Source organism: Salvia splendens, chromosome 20, assembly GCF_004379255.2.
Source record: "Salvia splendens isolate huo1 chromosome 20, SspV2, whole genome shotgun sequence".
Taxonomy (NCBI): Eukaryota; Viridiplantae; Streptophyta; class Magnoliopsida; order Lamiales; family Lamiaceae; genus Salvia; species Salvia splendens.
Window position 1 is genome coordinate 18,249,865 of NC_056051.1, and position 15,655 is coordinate 18,265,519.

The 15,655-nt window shown below is 39.7% G+C and overlaps 1 protein-coding gene across 1 annotated transcript; it reads left to right on the plus strand.

Annotated features, from left to right (window-relative positions):
* The first annotated feature begins 6,672 nt into the window (after window positions 1–6,672).
* LOC121781128 lies at window positions 6,673–9,801 on the plus strand. Its single transcript, XM_042178830.1, has 3 exons — window positions 6,673–7,956; window positions 8,612–9,154; window positions 9,448–9,801. The coding sequence occupies exons 1-3, from the start codon at window positions 7,075–7,077 to the stop codon at window positions 9,544–9,546; spliced, it is 1,524 nt and encodes a 507-aa protein (XP_042034764.1). The 5' UTR covers window positions 6,673–7,074; the 3' UTR covers window positions 9,547–9,801.
* Window positions 9,802–15,655: the final 5,854 nt, after the last annotated feature.

Here is a 15,655-nt window from a genome sequence, read left to right on the forward strand (position 1 = left end):
TGATTTGATATTTATAGAAGTGATTGGGGGCTTAAAAAAATTTAAAAAAAATAAAAAATTTGTAAAAAACGGCTATAAACGGCTAGTATAATTTTGAGATATTTTTTATTTTTCAAATTTTTGAATTTATAAAAAATAATATAAAAAATACATTTTCAACGGAAATAAAGACGCCCACTCGCGGGCCGGCGAATGGGCGTCACAGACGAACCGCAGCTCGCTATGGCGCCAACGCGCATGGCGAGACAGCTCACCGAGTGTCTCTCCGAGACGAGTTACGGGACGGGATGGGGACGAGACCGGGATGAGACGGAGCCCGCAACGCTGTCTCGCTGCCGTCTCGTCTCTCTGAGACGAGATAGGGACCGCAACGAGACGCATTGCGGATGCCCTAAGTTTGAATGTTTGGTATCGAGACATGTCTCAAGTTTTATTTCACCTCAATGCTCGCGAGCTTATCGAGCCTAAGAGCATCCCCATCTATGCTCTTAGGCAAAAGCATGGAAGTGGACCCGGACCCACTTTTATTCATTTTTTTACTTCCTGCTCTTCCCCAAGAACACAACACCCACATCCATGCTCTTCCGCAAGGACATGCTCAATGGTCCCATCATTCTATTATTCAATTTAAATAAAAACATTTCCACAATATTAAAATGCATTAAAAATACTCGGAATACTATTACAAATTACAATTAAAATTTAAAAAGTACATAATTAAAATCCTAAAAATTTAAAATTACACAATTAAAGTACTAAAAATTACATAATTATATAATTAAAATCCTAAAAAATAAAATTTACATAATTAAAATCATACAAATTAAAAATTACATAATTAAAAATACCTCCGTGGAAGACTAGTCCTCTGTTCCTATCCCCAATATTTTTCGGAGACCCCGTATCATTGCCAAATGTGAATCAAGTTGCTCGGGAGTAATCCAAGACCTATCGGCCAAATTGAGTTGAGCCAAAAGGGTCCACAATGAGTTGGTGGGGGGTTGAGGTGGCACAAAGGGAGCGGGGGCGGATGGAGTCTCGGCGCGACGTCGCCTTCTTCCTTCCTTGCAGTCGGCGTTGGGAACTGCTCGTGCCGGCGTCAGGGCTACCCAAGTTAGCTCCGGAAAATTGGCTAGCCACCTCGTCGGAGGCAACTCCGGATAGGGATAACGACCTCGAACGTTTGCTGGAGGAGGATGATAAGCCTCCCCTATACTTCAGATTTCTACGCACCTGCTGCCAAGCGCCGAGGTGCTTGAATGGTTTGTAATGCATGGAATGGTAGGTCGACATGGTGGCCGTGATGATGTCGGCCTCGCTCATGCCGCTCCTCGCCGACCGCTGTTCCTGGTGGTAATACCCCTGGAACCTTTGGATTTCTTCGTTGGCTCTGAAGATGGCATTACGCTCCATACTCTCATTGCGCTCAATGGTTCCCTCCGATTGGTTGGCATTGTACCGGCGAGAGACGCGCCACCAAAACCTCTCCCCAGTTTGGTTCATGCGGGTTTTCAGATCTTCGGATATTTTGAAAATAGGATGTGAACATCTTCTCCATCTCCGGCGGAGTGTACGCGGTGCGGACGTGAATGTCACCGCCATGACTATGAGTAAGAACGCTACGAGGATGATGAGGGGGAGCGTTGGGGTTGTCCTCCGGACCGATCCCTCCCGATCCTTGTTCGGGTGTTCACCCGTATCACCCATCGGTGGCATCTTGCTCGTCCACCAGATAAGGCCGATAGCCACCCGAAATTTGAGAACCTTGAGTTTGAGGAGGGGCCGAGAATTCTGTATCCGGATGAGGGAATGGTGTTGGGTTGAACCATTCGTGGTTCTATCCGCGGGAGTCGGAGGAGTGATCGCCGGAGCCAGACATTTTTTTGCAAGAGTGAAAAGATTGAGAATTGATGATATAATTTAGATGATAATTGTATAGTGTGGTGTGAAATTTTTTGTGTGGAAATGAGGGTATTTATAGATGAAAAATGTGAATTTTGGGGGATTAAAAATGAAAAATATAGTAAAAGTGGTGAGAAAACGGATATAATTTATTGGGAAGTGGGAAAATATGTTTTATATATTTAATTAACGATTTTTAAATTTAAATTAAAAAAATAGAAAAAGCCAACGGCATTGCCGTTGGCCAATAGGAGGCTGCCACGTCGACCTGCTCAGCGGCACGGACGTGCTCTTATTATCGAGCAGCGCCATGCCATCGGAGCGAGCACAGCGCCGGACACGAGTGTGTCGCACCGTCGGCACGGACGTCGTCCGCCCCATCAAGCAAGATGCTCTAAACAGTTTTTAAAAATTGATTTTATCTAAAATAATACTCAATTCATTTGTTATTTACAACAGTACTAGTAAATATTTAATAAAATCATTGTAATAGAAAGAAATATAATTGTATCCACTGAATAGTTTTATATTTTCAAGCTAAATAACTTTATAAACTTTATTATAAGCTCAGTTCATATAGCTAATGAACCAAATCTAATACTCCTTCCTACCGGTAAGAGCATCCACAATGGCGTCGAGCGGACCGGCTAGCCGATCCCCGGTGCTATCCGGTCCGCTCGCCGAACCATTGTAACCGGCTAGCCGAATTTCAGCGGAAAAATCGGCGAGCGCACGCTGATTTTCGAGCGCTGGCCGATGCGCTCGCCGATCCGCTGGCCGCCATTGCAGGTTCCGGATCGGCGAGCGATTGGCGAGCGGATTTTTTATTTATTTATTTAATTTTCGAAACACTATATATACTTGATTTGCACGTCATTTTTATTTGCACCGCTTGTTTTAACGAGTATTCTCTCTATCTTAATTTCTGTACAAGAACAACAACGCCAAATGAGTAGCGCGGGTGGTAGTAGTGGTGGTAGTGGTGGGGATGCTGAGGAGTACGAACGGCGAATGAACGAAGCGTTGGAGGCCTATACGTCCCGTGAGTTAGACCGGGTGTTACAGAGGGCCTTGCAGCCGGCGGTACCTCGACCTCGACCCGTTGTCCACCGCCGAGCAGTGATTGAGCGGGATCACGTAGCTGCACATCAGCGGCTATATGAAGACTACTTCGCACCGGAGCCGCGGTTTAACGCCAACCTTTTCAGGCGGCGTTTTAGGATGAGTAGGGCCCTGTTTCCGCTTTGGAGCGTCGATATCTGTATTTCCGCTTCAGGCACGATGCGGCTGGCAGAGCCGACCACACACCTATTCAAAAGTGCACTACGGCAATCAGGCAGTTGGCCTATGGAGGCGCGACAGACATGTGGGACGAGTACCTCCACATCGGTGAGACGACTGCCCTTGAATGTATGAAGTATTTCTGTCAGAGCGTGATTGAAATATTCCGTGATCAGTACCTTCGAAGCCCTACCCCCGAAGACTGCCAGGAGTTGATGCAGATGCACGGGGAGAAGCATGGGTTCCCGGGTATGTTAGGCAGCATAGATTGTATGCATTGGGAGTGGAAGAGCTGTCCTGCTGCCTGGAAGGGGTTCTACACGACCGACTACAAGGGAAAGAATCCCACGATGATCCTCGAGGCCGTAGCTGATTATCGGCTGTGGATTTGGCATGCATATTTTGGGGTAACCGGGTCGAACAACGACCTCAACGTCCTCAACTCGCCGTCTCTTTTCAACGAGCAGTGCCAGGGCGTCGGTCCGGCCATCAGTTTTATCGCCAACGGGAACCAGCATGATATGGACTACTACTTGGCGGATGGGATATACCCGAGGTGGCCCATCTTTGTGAAGACGATCAGGTGTGCATCAGATGAGAGGAAAGCCTACTTTGCGGAACGGCAGGAGTCGGCGCGTAAGGACGTGGAGCGCGCATTTGGTGTGCTCCAGTCTCGATGGGCTGCAATTAGGGGTCCAACACATTTGTGGCATGTCGACTGCATTGCTGATATAATGTACGACTGTATTATCATGCACAACATGATTGTCGAAGATGAAGGTGTACAACTGACTAGTTGGGCGAACGACGATAATGAAGCAGGTCCAAGCCACGGCGTGGCCGCCCCCAACGTACGAAGCGGGGTACCTCACGATGAAGCCGGCCGCCTCCAAGCACATGCTGACCTGCGCCAAGTGAATGCTCATATTCAACTACAAAAGGATTTAATTGAAGAGTTGTGGGCGCGGAGGACTGCACGGCGTTAGTTTTTTTTTTTTAATTAATGTACTTTTTAAATTTTAATAATATAATTGAATTTTCCCGTATCTGTGTCGTAAATTTAATTCCGTATTTTGTGTGATTGTTAATTATTTGTTTTATATAATTTTGAGTGATGTGACTAGGCTATTGCTGGGCTATTTGCTTGTTTTAATGATGTGGCGGGAGGATTTTTAGTGCTGATGATATGGCAGAAAGAGTTTGTGGGTAGGCTATGACTAAGCTATGACCGGCTATTCTTATTGTGGATGCTCAAACAATTTAATTGATATGTGTATCCATGTGACTATCATTCATTAAAATCTAATGCATAGTAATTTCATTATTTTTTTCCCTTCAATTTCTATCCACTCCATATCTACAAGCAAGAAGAAATAACACTATAACCGGAGATTATCTGACCAAGTCCAACTGTTCAACAAATCTCATGATTTTGTGACTATGAATCATGTTTATTCGGATATTAATTGAACTGATCAAATCCAAACCCAAGTTTTTTTTAATCTTTTAACGATAGGACACACTCACCATAAATAGATAGATTTGATAAGAGCAACACTTAGATCTGTCCATTTTTATCAAATAATATTTTAGTTCATCTTAAAATAACTTTAGCAACAGTGACTGGTCCCTGGCGTTAGAAATTATAGCATTAAAATAAAATATCTTACCACTTTACAAAAATAAATGTTAGAGAAATGTTTTTTGCTTTTCAAGATTAGATTTTTTTTTCTTTTCTGATTTCATCTAGATAATTCATCCTTATTATTTAATAGGGAATTATCATGTTTAATTTGATTATTAAATCATGAAAATGTAACCAATTCGTGAACTAAATACTTATCAAATTATAGCATTGCAATTTGCAATTGCCGTTATAAACGTTTGCGTATTTGACGGAATAATAATAAAGTTTGTGCCTTTTGTATATGCTATATTTTCACTTTAATGCTTTGTTCATTAAATTTTGTGTTTCCGAAAATCCAAATGTCGAGGATTTGATATTAAACGGATCAAAAGATGGAATTAATACTACTAGAATTTATTATGAGTGTGTCTATTGGAAGGAGTGATTTCCTTTATTGCCAGTACTTCTAATCTGGGTTTCTATCCCAATTTTTTTTATAGTACTAATACTTTTAAATTCATCATAATCTTCGTATCTAAACTTAATTTTTTAGTCAAATTTATTACTTACCAAAATTTCCTATAATATTAATGACATGATATTGACAGAGACTTATAAAACGACGTAGGTAATTTTCTTTGAAAAATACTCCCTCCATCCCGTGTTACCTGAAGCGTTTATTTTCGTCACGGGATTTAAGAAAGTTGTGTTTAATGAGTAAAATAAAGTAAAAGAGAGAATAAATTAAGATAGAGAGAGAAAATAAAGTAAAAGAAAGAATAAAGTAGGCGTGATTAGATATTTTGTTTTTAGTCAAAAAGAGAAATGACTCAAGTAACTTGGAACAACCTATACGACTCAAGTAACTTGGGACGGAGGAAGTACTACCCTCTCCGTCCCCAAAGAATATGCACTTTTCCCCAAAGAATATGCACTTTGTATTCGTCACGGGTTTTAATGCAAAATTGATAAAGTAAGAGTGAAGTAGAGAGAAAAAGTAAATAAAGTATTGTTAGTGTAGAATGCGTCTCACCTCATTAGAAAGAAAATAGTTTCTAAAATTAGAAAGTGTATATTCTTTTAGGACGGACAAAAAAGAAAAAAAATGCATATTTTTGTAGGATGGAGGGAGTAGTATATACTAGATCCCACTCTAAGTGGTGCATTTATAATCTTGTACGGGATTTTATATAGTTATTTTGTGAGTTAAGTGAAAAGAATAAAATAATAGATAAGAAAAAATATTTTTAGAAATATGTCATTTAGAGTGAGACATCCTATAAAGGATGACTCATTTAATATGGGATGGAGGGAGTCGTAGAATATACATGCAAGTACTCATCGTATAATACTAATCTCATGTCAAAAAGTGAATTTAATGATAGTTTTGATAAAAAATTTATAAATTAAACTGATTACAGTAGTCCTTATGGGAAAAAGAAATACTATAAAAAAAATGAAATAAGTTAATAGAATGTGAGATATTGGTAAAAAAAATTGAAAATGAACCATAAATAAATAGGAGAAAAACGAAGTCGATAATAAATGAGGGAGTATAGTTAATCTTTGTTACCATTCATTTACTTTTGTTGGTAAAACTTAGACTGTTTCAATAAACATTGTATTTCGGTACTAGAATAGTAAGAATTGAAATCGGAGATCTTGAATGCACTGGACTGAGACCATATTAACATAAATCAAATTAATCTTAATAAATACTATAATTTGCATTTCACTTAAAATCATATTCACCCCAAATTGTAAAATTACGTCGCCTCAAATCTACGCGCTTCCTCCGATTCGACTCGACTCGACATCAATATTTACTGGATCTCTTCCTCCTACATACACTCCATTTTGTATCTATCTAATCTCCTCCTTAATTACAATTAATTCATTTTTAATTATATAAGGTAGTCTGAGAATATATGTATTAAAAAATTAGAGGAGCTAAAATAATTGAAAAAGCGAGAGCAATGGCATTGCATACGGTGCCAATATATAGATACATATATATGTAAGCAGTGGAGCTCTGCAACAGAGGAGAGGAGGAGACTGTGTGTGTGTGTGTGTCTTCCTTCCCCTGCCACCTGTGCATGCTCCATCTTTACCCCCTTCTTCATCTGCATTTACTCTCTATAGATCTGCGTTGTTCGATTCCCCTCCTCCTCTTGTCGTCTCACACATTCAATTCATCTCTAATTTCTCATCCGCATTGGGGCTAATTGAATCTGGAATTGGAGGGAAAATTGAAGAAATTAAGAATGAAAGCGGTTCACAATTGCCCTGAGAAATTCATCTGGGAGCCGATGAGGGTTTCCACCGGAGGCGCGGCGTCGCAGCCCAAAATCCTGCCTAGAATGATGGTGTGGCTGATTCTCTTCGTCTCCGCCACCTACGTCCTCTACACATTGAAGCTCGTTTCCTCCTCCCACGGCGCCGGTGGCGCCGCCGCCCTCCCCTGCGCCGACGACGCCGACATCTTCCACAAAATGCTCCATCTCTCCACCGCGAGTAATGCCTCGATTCCTCCGCCGAGGACGGGGCTGGAGCACATCGTGTTCGGAATTGCGGCGTCGGCGAAGCTCTGGGAGCAGCGGAAGGAGTATATCAAGCTGTGGTGGCGGCCGGAGAGGGGAATGCGGGGGATCGTGTGGCTGGACAGCCCGGTGAAGACGCACCACAACGAGAGCGGGCGGCTGCCGGAGCTGAAAATCTCCGGCGACACGTCGCGATTCGCGTACAAGAACAGGCAGGGGCACCGCTCCGCAATCCGGATTTCGAGGATCGTATCGGAGACGCTGAGGCTGGGGGCGGCGGAGAATGTGAGGTGGTTCGTGATGGGCGACGACGACACCGTTTTCGTGAGGGACAATCTGGTGAGGATCCTGAACAAGTACGACCACAATCAGTACTACTACATCGGGAGCCTGAGCGAGAGCCATTTGCAGAACATTTACTTCTCCTACGGCATGGCCTACGGCGGCGGCGGATTCGCGATTAGCTACCCCTTGGCGGTCGCCCTCGAGAAGATGCAGGATCGGTGCATTCAGCGCTACCCCGGATTGTACGGCTCCGATGATAGAATGCAGGCGTGTATGGCTGAACTCGGTGTGCCACTCACCAAGGAACTCGGTTTTCACCAGGTGAGTTGGCTCGTTTGTTTTTTTCTTCCCCTTTTTTCTGGTTTTGTTAATTTTGATTCTCGTTATTTTTAGAACTTGTCATGTGGTCTGTTTCAATTATGCCTATTTTGGGGGGCATGCGTTTCTTGTATACAGCTTGAAATCAGACTTGATTCTTTCTATTCTGTGTAAAGTTTGGGGTGTAAAGATTGATTTTTTATACATTGTACCATGCCTCTTCAATGACTCTTCTTGCCTCTGCTCTGTGTCTACTGTCTCTACATTTTCAAGTCTCTTTGATTTTGTTTTAGGGAATATGGAAGAATATTGATAATAAAGCATTGTAGGTCACGGGTTTTAACGCATTGGAGTTGTAAATTGGGGGAAAACAGGAATCCAATGAGGTGAAAATGGATTGTGATGATGATGGTCCCGCTCATTTAATCATGTTGTTGATTCGTGGGGTCAAAATTTTCAACTCTTCCTGTTGATACACTAATATACTATTGCATCATTTTCTTCACTAACCCACTCCTTAGTTGAATTATGTTTTCTACTGTATTTGACAAGTGTCTTGTTTGGCTGTGAGAGTTGTTAGTGGATTGTTGTTGGTGTTGTAGTTGGTATGGTCTAAACTCTAATAGAGTGAGTCTAATTTGGTGGGGTGTTAATGCAGTATGATGTTTATGGCAATCTGTTTGGGCTTCTTTCTGCGCACCCGGTGACGCCGTTGGTGTCTTTGCACCACCTAGACGTCGTGGAACCAATATTCCCAAATGCAACTCGGTTGGAAGCGTTAAAGCGGCTGAAAATCCCAATGCAGCTCGACTCAGCTGGCCTTATGCAGCAATCCATTTGCTACGATAAGAAGAAGGGCTGGACTGTATCTGTGTCTTGGGGCTTTGCCATTCAGGTGTTCCGTGGGGTGCTGTCGCCTAGAGAAATAGAGATGCCGTCTAGGACCTTCTTAAATTGGTACAGACGAGCTGATTACACGGCCTATGCATTCAACACACGCCCGGTTATGAGGAACCCGTGCCAGAAGCCATTTGTTTTCTATTTCTCGAAGGCTAGAACAGAGTCGAGCATGAACCAAACACTGTCCCGGTACACACGGCACCATGTTCCTCACCCACAATGCAGATGGAAGATGACCAGCCCGGGCGAAGTTGAAACTGTTGAAGTTTACAAGAAACCCGATCCGCATTTATGGGACAGGGTAAGTGGGAAAAATCTTCACCTCAATCATTCTACATTGATGTTAAACACTCCCATACATCTTAGATTAGATGTTTCTCCAATTCTTGCTTGCTGTTGCTGCGTCGTCTCATGCTTTAAATGTCGAAAAAACTCAGCATGTGCAAGTTGGTACTAATATACCTAATACAAAGACAAACTATAAGTGAAAGCTGACCACTCAATACTAACTCTAAATCTCACTGTCAAGAGATGAACTAATATGTCTATTTCCTCATGTGTTTGTTGATTGTTGAGTTGTTTTCTTCATGGCAGTCTCCGAGGAGAAACTGTTGCAGGGTGCTGAGCTCGAAGGAGAAGAAGTTGGTGATCGATGTGGGCGTTTGCGAGGAAGGAGAAGTTAGTGAAGTATAACAATGGATGGCTAGGTATCATTGTCATGTATCTTAACATTTGCTCTCTCAAATTTCTTGATTTGTTCGATTCAGCCTTCAATTTCTTGGGTTTAGGGAAGAAGAGAAGAAAAGAAAAAGGTAAAAAAAGATTGATGTAGTAGCACTTCCTAGTGTTGTTAAAGTAGTGAGGCTGTACTGAACTAGTTGAGTAAATATCAGCCCAAATTTTTGATCTATTTAATTATTAATAAATAAATTGTGTAATATCAAGAAATCTTGTTTTTCTATGCAATTTGAAGAAGCTTGTGTTTTGTAAATTGCGGCGGAGCATTTTGGTTGGACATAACACAAGGGAGATCTAATCTTGATCTTGAGTTTTAAGCAAGTGACGTGTTTGAGTCAACATGGATTAATGAAATTACTGAATTAGGAGGGTCGTGTCGTGATTATAAAAAAATCATAAATTTTTGTCCAACGTTTCAATGATTGGGGCTGTAATTCTATTTAATGATTTACCTATTTTTGGCCCCATTTATTTAGGCCATCTACTGCTCTGTCGTTATACCGTCCCTTAACTACTATTTGACCACTATTTGAGGGCTCCACTATCCTTTTTTCCTCTATCCCTTAACTAAGGGACGGAACCTGCAACGCTCCGTCCCTTAACCGTCCCTTATTCCATCTCTTAATTACTATTCATTCAATTTCATTTTTTATTTTTTATTTCCAACCCAATTCAATTAAAAAAAACACACTTTATTAAAAAATACACTTTATCAAAAAACACACAACATAAAAAAACACACAACATAATTTAAAATATAAATTTAAAGAAAATAAAAAAACTACTCCGCCGGCTAATCATCCTCCGAAGGCGGTCGAGGTTGAGGGGGAGTCGGAAGGCCAAGTTGTGCTGCCATATGCACAATTCCGTCCCACCAGGCCGTGAATTGGGCGTACGAGAAGCGGGAAGTGTCCGCCATTGTGGCAGTCATGTACGCCACCATAAGTGTGTCCGAGCCTCCCCGCGAGCCCGATCCCGAGGCCGACTAGCTTGATTCGCCTCAGCCCTTCCTTGCTCTGGCCGCTTTCGCCGCCTTTCTCCCGCAAACTCCTGGGATTCAGCCTCAGGTTGGCTGATGCCCTCAGCGGTGTCACCACCAGACGAGTATTGGCCACTCGCCGTATGCTTCGTGCCCTTCGAGGTTGAGCCCGAGCTGGAGCGGAAACCGCCGGCCCATCGTTCCTCGTCCCTGACGGCCTGCCAAACATCAACAAATCTGAATTGATGACGTTCGTCTTGGTAGTAGCCGCGCAAAGCGGACGTCAAAATGTCAGTTGCCGTGGCGCCGCTTTGGTAGCGCGCCTCTTCGGCCGGGTAGATGCCGCAGAATTTTTTGACCTGTCGGTCAACTCGGTCAAAGTGAGAGCGGAGCATTTTAAATTTGAGCTTGCGGGAGCCTTTCGGCTTTATCTAGTGGTAGACCACGCAGACCTTTTCCCAGAAACACTTCCGGGATTGTTGATTCCCGACGATGGGATTGTACGAGACGGTGATCCAGGAGTTGTACACCGCCAGCGTTTCGAGGTTGTTGTACGGATGCCGGCCTAGATCCTCTTCCTCTTCTTCCTCTTCCTCCTCGTCCTCGCCCGCCTGGGGTTGTACACCGCCTCGGCCACCTCCACCGCCTCGGCCTACCCCCGGCATGGGTTCAACGGGAAAATCCTCCAGGATCTGGGATAATCCCTGCGAATACCGCGGGGCGGAGGGACGGACATATGCATCAAGGTCAAAATTGGGTGGTTGGTACCCCCGACGTCGCCGAACCCTGGGTCCCCGGCGTTGACGAACCGGAACCGCCCAATGTGTTGATCATGGTCTCCCAATCGCCGAACGCATTGAGATCCCACCCGCCGGAGCCGGAACCGCCGTAGTTGCCGTCACCGGACATCTTGAGTTGTTATATGAAAATTTGAGAGAAAATTTAGATGATAGGAAGAATAGATGTGTAGTTGTGTGTGAAATGATGATGAGTTTAGGAGTATTTATAGAGTAAAAAAATTAATTAAAAATAAAAAAAAATTAAAAAAATAAAAAAACGGTATTATTACCGTTAGAAAAAAATTTCTTTTCTTTTATTTTTTTTAAAATTCAATTTTTTTTTAAAAAAAAATATTTATTGATTCAGCACGTGACGACGCCCACTCGCGGGCCGGCGAGTGGGCGACGCCGGGTCGCGCCACGTCGCCTAGGCGCGTGGCGAGACAGCCCGTCTCTTGGCTCGACGGGACGCGACGCGGGACGAGACGCGGGACGGCGCGGGACGGGCCCGTCTCTCCGGGACGGGACGCGAGACGCCGGCGAGACCCGTAGTGGATGGTCTAAGGCTTGTCGATTCATTTGGTGAAAACTTTATAATGAGTGAACAGGCGGTGGGTGGGGTTTTGGGGTGGGGGGACCTCCATTTAAATTCGGACATCTGGCCTATTCTTTTATTTAAGTATTTTTTTAATAATAATAGTGATATGATAAAATAAATACTAAATTGTATAGTAACTACCTTTTCTTTAAAGTTAATAAATTGCCATGACCTAATGATTCCTAGTGCGTTTTAAAATAACAAATAAGCAATTGGTACAAAGCTTTAATAGTGTGAAATGCTATTGGCATTCTAAGATTCAGAAATAAAGATGGCTTTATATTATTGTTGGTATTAGTTTATTCATTTTTGAACGACACATTTAGGGAAGGGAAATGAAATGCGTACCGACTCCCCCCACCACATAATTGATTTTTTGAATTTAAATTTTATGTTTGGAGAAATTTTAGTAATTATCTGTCCATCGAAAATAATTTTATTAAAAAAATAATAAAAGTTTTAATATAAAATTAATAAAATATAAAAGAAAATATAGATAATAGAAAAAAAAGTATAAAAAATGAATAATAAAGTAAGAATAAATTTTCATTTTTAGTGGAGTATGGATGAAAATAAAAATATGAAACTATTTTTCATGGATAATAGTTTATTATCAAAGTCATTTTGAAAAAAAGCTAGCGGAAGAATGTTGTATATTTTCGTCGAATAAATTAATACTACTACAATTATACATGAGCCACGAGGTTAGGAAAAAGAACCAGACTTTCAATTTTATAGTAGGTTAGGTTAGCTACCCCTCTAATATTTCTAATTAATGTTTCTCCTGTATTGTACACAAGTCAAACGTAAGAGGGTTAGTTAATTATCCATTAAAAAGTTGTTAAACGACATTATTTGTTGGATGCCCAGCCCAATTTCACCTATTTTGCCAAGTCGAAATCATAATTGGATTAGAAATAGATTCTATGCTTGGTTTAGTTTCTCAATGAATGTGGCTGTTCATGCATATCTAATTGTTTTGGATATACTAATACTATATAGGATTTGTTATTAAAATATATACTGTATATGATTGTTATTAATATGACAATCCTATTTAAAATGACAACATATCATTAATGAGGACTCTTAGATTTATGAGCAGATTCAATCTTAATCTGCCACATAGCAGATTTGCTTATTTATGTATCACATATTGCTTAATTATCTCAAACTTTGTATTGCATATTGTTTTGAACCATATATTGAGTTGTTTGCCTATCACATATTGCTTAACTATGTATAGCAGATTGCTTGTCTAGACTGTCATTTTAATTATGGTGTCACCATAGTGCTCTGATTTCATATCGCAGATTGCTTGGAACCATATGCCGAGTTGCTTGCCTATGTGTCGCAGATTGCATGTATATTGTTGTCAAGTTGTCACTTAAGACTAGTGTCACCCTAACGTTAACGCACCCATATACTATATATCCTCAAAGTAATACTCCCTCCATTCCGAGAAAATATTCACTAGTCAAGCCACCCTAAGGTGATATTATGATATGATATGTCTAACCACTATTTATTTGACATGTGAAAATATATTTACACCTAAACTAATTTCATTTAATGATGCATTAACTTTTTTGGAAAAATGCTCAAATATGGTAACAATTTGGGACTTGCTATATATACAATATACAATATGAGTACAATACATGCAATTTATATGTACACATTTATTATATGGAGTATGGGTCCTCTTATATTGCTTATAGCATTATAATCCAAAATCAAGACCAAATCTCCACCCTTAGATTTTAAAATGAGTGGACGATATTAAATCGTACGAACCTCAATAAATAGTAGATAAAATATCAATAAAATGGTAAGATCGTCATTATGTTATCATATCATAATTTTTATGTTTTTTTAATATCAACATAGTGTATTACAAATATCAACACAATGACATGAATATTTCAACACAAGTACACGAAAATATCATCACAGTTTTATTGAGATTTCACATTCATTATATTGAGATTTTATATACATTATATTGAGATTTTTTGATGTATTTTTTGATAAATAATTTGCTTATCAACATATACGAAAACTGAAATAAAAATCATCAAATTTCATCATCCGAATGTCGTTCGAACATATGTAATTGAGATCTCGTTAGGATCCTTATAAAATTACCTTTAATTTGATATATTTTTTGCGAAAAAATAATATAAATTGAGAGAGTTACGTAAATTTAAAGTTTTAAGATCATTTTAATTATAGAGAATTGACATTAATACCCTTTAATTTTATTTAATAATTATTTAAATTTAAATTATAATCCACTTGACATTATATCAACCACTAGATCTTCTAATGTAATGGTTAAAAATTGGTCTCGATTTTGGATTGTTAACTAGTTAGCAATTGATCACCTCCCTATAGAGTATGTGTATTACGTATAGATATACTTTGATGAATAAAAATATCGTAATTATATCGCTATTAAATTTGTTTTTAAATTTTGCTCAGTAATTTTGATGGAGTAATTATTTATTCTGTTTCATTTTCATTATATTTAATAAATATATCTCACAAACTAAATTCATAAATACTGACTTACTTCATTTTGTTAATTTTTATATGATATTAATCATGTAACATCACAATAAATCGTATAATATTAAATACTGCTCATTGACAAGTAGTAAAAAACAACAATTAACGTAATAGACATGAAGTAAAAAAACAATATTGAATTATGCAGTCTTCAGCCTTCTCTTGCCTGGATCAGCCGAGCTCCCGCTCCTATGAAAGATGGATGGATTATGTGTTTTTAATATGGAATGGAAGAATTTATATTGAGAGATGGAGATGGATTGGAGGCTCAAAGATGAATATTATTAATTAGGTTATGAGGTATATATGATTGAAAAAAGTTTAAACATGGTAAAAAAGTGTCTTCCAAGTTATAAAAAAAATGGTATTTTTTAGTATAATAGGAGAGATTTGGCTTTAGCCTTACAGGACAACAATTCCCTTCATTTCTTGAATTTTTGCCTAATTTCCATTAGGTTATGACTGTTTTGCGCAATGTTCATGGTCTTAACTTTTTCTACACAATTCCGATTGAGACGTGCAAGATACCAACGTGAAGCTCTTTCAAAGATAAAGTGAATGGTATGAATTAAGGACTGATTGGAGTTCAACATTGCCGGAAAAATCGGCTTGAACTGAGGCTACGTCACCTTAGCCTTTTTGCACCTTTTTCTATGTTTTTTCTATCATTTATTAACAAACACAATAAAATACCAAAATGTATAAAATATGCAATTTAAGAACATAATTTGTATAATTGATGTTTAATATGACCAAAATCTCGACCTTAAAACATGCAAAAAATCGTGTTTACCAATAACAATGAAAATTTCCTCTCCTCTAGCCTACAATAAATTAGACTTAGTTTCATGATTATTAGTATTGTTTCGGGTTTAATTTTAGCGAAGAACGATTATTAGTTAAAACTATATTTAAAAAAGTAGGCTTTACGAAAATACATCAAAGCTGAGCTATTAACTATAACTATGCAATTTTATTATAATAATAGTAGTAATAACAGTAATAACGATTAATGGTTGCAAAATTTCGTAAAGCATAACAGAGCAAACGAAGAACGTATGAATGTCAATAAATTGATGAGCGGTAACAAAAAGGATATAATGGAAACCCCCAAAGATAATAAAATTTGTTGGAACA